Here is a 5,298-nt window from a genome sequence, read left to right on the forward strand (position 1 = left end):
TCTAGAAACATTCTTCAATAACTTTAATAATAAAACAACATTAACAAACTCTAGGAAACTAAAGCAAGGGCAATAAAGGTTGACAGGAATTTGATTGAGGATTGGGGTCTTGCAGAAAAGATTACTAAGGTTTTAGAAAATCTAGGGACTTAAGGAAATTTTTGAGTAGGTGTGAAACTTTGTGACTAGAGAAGAGGGCTGAAACACTTGGAGATGTGTTAGGCATAAAAACAGGCTTTATCTGACGTCTTTCTTACATTCCAAAGAACCTACTGAAGGCAATGAGAAACCACAGTGCTGTCTCCAAGTTTATCCTCCTTGGGCTGTCTGCTGACCACCAGATCCAGGCTCTGCTTTTTGTATTGTTCCTGGTGATTTACCTCTTTACCATGATGGGGAACCTGATGATGCTGGTGGTGATCAAGGCTGATTCTCACCTCCACACACCCATGTACTTTTTCCTGGGACAACTGTCCTTTCTGGATCTATGTCACTCCTCTGTCACTGTACCCAAGCTGCTGGAGAATCTACTGTCTGAGAAGAAAACCATCTCAGTAGAAGGCTGCCTGGCTCAGATCTTTTTTGTGTTTGCCACTGGGGGCACAGAGTCCTGCCTACTGGCTGTGATGGCCTATGACCGCTATGTTGCCATCAGCTCTCCTCTGCTCTATGGCAAGATCATGAACACGTGGGTCTGTGTGGGGCTCGTGTGGGGCTCGTGGGGCTTAGCTTTTCTGGATGCTCTCATCAACATCCTTGTAGCTCTCAATTTAAACTTCTGTGAGAGTCAAAATATCCACCACTTCAGCTGTGAGCTGCCCTCCCTCTATCCTTTGTCTTGCTCTGATATTTCTGCAAGTTTTACTGCCCTTCTCTGCTCCAGCCTTGTGCATTTCTTTGGAAATTTCCTCCTGATCTTTTTCTCCTACATTCGCATTATCTTCACCATCCTGAGCATCAGCTCCGCCAAAGGTAGAAGCAAGGCCTTCTCCACCTGCTCCTCCCACCTCACGGTGGTGATCTTCTTTTATGGCTCAGGATTGCTCCGCTATCTCATGCCAAATTCAGGATCCACTCAAGAGTTAATTTTCTCCCTGCAGTACAGCGTGATCACTCCCATGCTGAACCCCTTCATCTACAGCCTGAAGAATAAAGAGGTGAAGGCAGCAGTGAGAAGAATGTTAAGAAAATGTTTCTAGTGTTTCAAATAATAGAGTACAATATCAGAATGATGAGGAAACTGGGTATCACTGCAATATGCAGTGCCTGGATATTATGGAGAATTCTCTGATATTAGGATCTGCAAGATAATTTATACCTTCTTTTTTCTTAAACATATCTTCAAAAAAATTAGACAACAGTTTTCTTGATATGAAACAAGTTTACTCCTAGTCAGAGGAAGGTGAATGGATAAGATAAATCTCTTGTCTAGCAATTTTTCTTACAAAGATATTTATTACACACAGTACGGTAGACATTGTTATTGCATGCTTGGTCTACTTTTACCACTCACCTGGTAACTAAACTCCACGTGTTCAGTATGGTTCCAGAAAGACTGTTAATCATGGTGCCCCAACACCCTTCACCACAGGCCACTATTCTACCCCACCTTCCAGGAATGAGCTCATGGTCAATGTTAGGCCACTCACTCTGTTAGGAATTTTAATCTTGAGGAGAGATTCAGAGAGGCAGAATTCAGTCATTCTGGTTGCAGTGTTCTAACAGGTTGTTATTAATTGAATTGTATCCACCCAAAAAAATATGTGTTAAAATTCTACCCCCTGTACCAGCTAATATGACCCTGTTTAGAATTAGGAGCTTTCTTTTGTTCTGTTAATGAAGCCATACCGGAGTAGGGTGGGTCCTAAAACTAATCACTTTTGAGTTTGTAAAAAGAAGTATAGACACAGAGACTCACAGAGGGGGAAGATAGATGCCAAGGAATGCCATGGAACACCAAGGAACACCAAGGAATGCCAAAGAATTCCTGGGGCTACCAACAAGGAAAGGCCGCCTTAGAGCTGATGCCCTGATTTGGACTTTTAGTGAGACAATAAATTCTTGCTCTTTGAAGACACCCATTTGTGGTATTTTTGTTATGGCAGCACTAGCAAACCAAGTCCCAGTCTATCTAAGTGCCTTTGCTAAGATCACTAGCATTATCCTGATTCTGTCCTTCTAATGCCAGATTTATAAACATGTATCATAATAAGGGCACATTTATTAAATATTTACATCTCTTCAGGCCCTGGGCCAAGCATGTTGCATACTCTATCTCATTTAAATATCACAACAAATATTTTAGGTAAATACTTTCATTATTCCTGTTTTAGAGACAAGAACACTGAATCAGAGAGGTAAGTGGTTGAGTTGGAATCCAGGACCAAAGAGACTTACCCTAGAGCCTGTTTTCCTGACCACCTTGATAAACTGACTCTCCCCTTAATGCTGTGAGCTATCCTGGACACTGTTTATGAATTTCCTTTGTAATGTTTTGTTTTATTTTGCTTTGCTTTGCTTTGCTTAAGTAAGTCAGACTTAAATTCACTACAAGGAAAAGGTCTAAACGATATATGAAGGATCTAAAAGATATACATTGAAGTTGTGAAGGATTTCATTTTACTTGTATCCACAATCAACGTGCATGGAAGCAGCAGTCAAGAACGTATTTGCATTGGGTAAATCTGCTGCTGCAAAAGACCTCTTTAAAATGTTGAAAAGCAATGATGTCACTTTGAGGACTAAAGTGCACCTGACCCAACGTGTGATATTTTCAATTGCCCCTATGCATGTGACAGCTGGACTATGAATAAGGAAGACCGAAGAAGAATTGATGCCTTTGAATTACGGTGTTGGTGAAGCATATTGAATACACCATTGACTGCCAGAAGAATAAACAAGTGTGTCTTGAAGAAGTACAGCCACAGTGCTCCTGGGAAATGAGGATGATGAAACTTCATCTTACGTACTTTGGACATGTTATCAGAAGTGACCAGTCCCTGGAGAGGGACATCATGCTCGGTAAAGTAGAGGGTCAGTGAAAAAAAGGAAGACCTTGACAAGATGGATTGACATAGTGGCTGCAACAATGAACTCAAACATAGCAATGATTGTGAGGATGACTAGGACTGGGCAGTGTTCCGTTACGTTACACATAGGGTTTCTATGAGTCACAACAGACTCAACTACACCTAACAACAACCACAACCAGGATGGAACTGCAGGTATTGACATTCAGGGACAACTGGGATATTTGAAATTGTTGACTGGGGCTAGGCATGTCCAATAGAGACTGTAAATAATACATTTGTTTATGCCACTTCAAACCATTTTCCTGGTGGCCAACCATCTCCAGCAGTGAGGGGACCTATGACAAGGGAAGATTTTCCAGCTTGCACATACTCCTAGACAAGTTGCTCTGCTACTCAACACTTAAACGATGCTGCAGAAATGGCAGAATGTGAGAGTCAATGACAGAACAAGTGCTCGGCAGGGTCCGTGGCAAGCTCCAAGAGGAAAGTCACAGAATTGTGGCAAAGCCCCCTTGCATTGTGGAACACAGTTGGAGGATTAGTGGTGAGAAGGAAATTTGGGAAAGGCGTGTGGATTAACATTATCATGGTATAAAATGATTTAATATTTCTCTCTGAAATTACCTTTTGCTTTTTACTTACTTTTAAGTTTTCACCTGCCACCCTCCCCTCTACTCCCACTCCCCAGCAGCAGAGAATGTAAGCTCAAAGAGAGGAAGAGCATATTCTGACATCTTCACTACTTTTTCAATAATATTAAAATAGTTTCAAGCATGCTTGATGCACAGTACATGTATTTCAAAGACATGAGAATGTGCCAAGTATATGGGAATATATCTAGAATGAATTCTAACCAGAAGGGCCCTACTGCCAAAGCAGTTCAAAATAATGGCTGGGCTAGGTGGTGGTTATGCAAAAGCTCAACAAATGATTTTCATTCACCAAAGCTGATCTGCTTTGTCATTGGTGAAAAGTATTTTGGTAAAACTCACACACACTAGATACCTTCTATTTTTTACTTCTGTTTTGAATGAAATTTTAAGGATTCTATTACATTAACACTACTTGGTTATTTTTAGTATATAGGAGTACGGTGGATTTTTGTACCTTGATCTTTTGTTTGTCAACTTTGCTGAACTATCTTCTTAGTTCAAATGATTTGTTTGTAGATTTATTAAAATTTTAAATTTTATTAGTTTATCTTAAAAAAAGGACATTTTTTTTTCCTATCCATTTTTAATAAATTTCATTGTTTAAGTTAATTCAGTGGCCAGGAACTATAGTACAGACATCTTTTTATTGAGGTGAAACTATAGTACAGACATCTATTTATATGAGGTGAAACCTTCTCATATGCTTTAGCATTAAGTATGATGTTTGCTTGGTTTTTCAATACCCTAACTAGTTAAAAGAATTCTTTCCTAATCATATTTTGCTGTGAATTTGTGTGGCATTTTATCAAGTGATTTTTCTACTTCTATTGAGGACCAGAACTTTTTCTTTTTTGTTCTCTACTGTATAATCCCTAGTATATAATAAGTGTACAATAAATATATGTTAAATAAAAGGATTGAAACATTCATGTTTTTATTATTTGATTAGGTGATAATAAATTATATCATTAAGTGTTCTAGTGTTAAGAATTCTTACATACTCAACTTTCCTACTTAGGTAGAATTAAAAAAATGAAGTATCAATATTTAATTTAGGAATGTCCTATCTATAATCATAAGTGAGATTAATATAAATTATTTTCTTGTATTTGCCTGATCTTACCTTTTAATAGCTTTGTTGAGACATAATTCACACTCCACAAAATTCACTTGAAGTGTATAATTCAATGGTCTCTAGAGTCACAGAGTTGTGCAACCATCACTACAACCCAATCCCAGAATACTTTCATCACCCCAAAAAGGAACTCATACTCATCAGCTGTCACTCTCCACTGCCTCCTTTTAGTACCTCCCTCGTTTTAGGCAATATCTAATCCACTTTCTGTCTCTATCGATTTGCCTATTCTGAACATCTGCTCTTGACATCAATAGCATAATTGTTTTCATCTTTGTATTTTAAAGCTTTGCATAAAAAAAAGTGATTACTTTTTTGAAGGCTTTAAAAAAACTTACCTTTAAAAATATTGGAACTTTGGTCTCTTTTTTTAAGGAAAATTTTGATTACCAGTTTCACTCATTTAATGATTATTGGTGTATTTGAGTTTTATATTTGTTCACTAATAAATTTTTATGATGTGTAATTTGTGCCTCTA

General features: G+C 38.2%; 1 protein-coding gene across 1 annotated transcript; it reads left to right on the forward strand.

Annotated features, from left to right (window-relative positions):
• The first annotated feature begins 278 nt into the window (after window positions 1-278).
• LOC101355216 (olfactory receptor 8S1-like) lies at window positions 279-1,199 on the forward strand. Its single transcript, XM_004384590.2, has one exon. It carries the CDS (start codon window positions 282-284, stop codon window positions 1,197-1,199), a length of 918 nt encoding a protein of 305 aa, XP_004384647.1. The 5' UTR covers window positions 279-281.
• Window positions 1,200-5,298: the final 4,099 nt, after the last annotated feature.

The sequence above is a fragment of the Trichechus manatus genome, unplaced genomic scaffold (genome assembly GCF_000243295.1).
Source record: "Trichechus manatus latirostris isolate Lorelei unplaced genomic scaffold, TriManLat1.0 scaffold00123, whole genome shotgun sequence".
Classification (NCBI taxonomy): domain Eukaryota; kingdom Metazoa; phylum Chordata; class Mammalia; order Sirenia; family Trichechidae; genus Trichechus; species Trichechus manatus.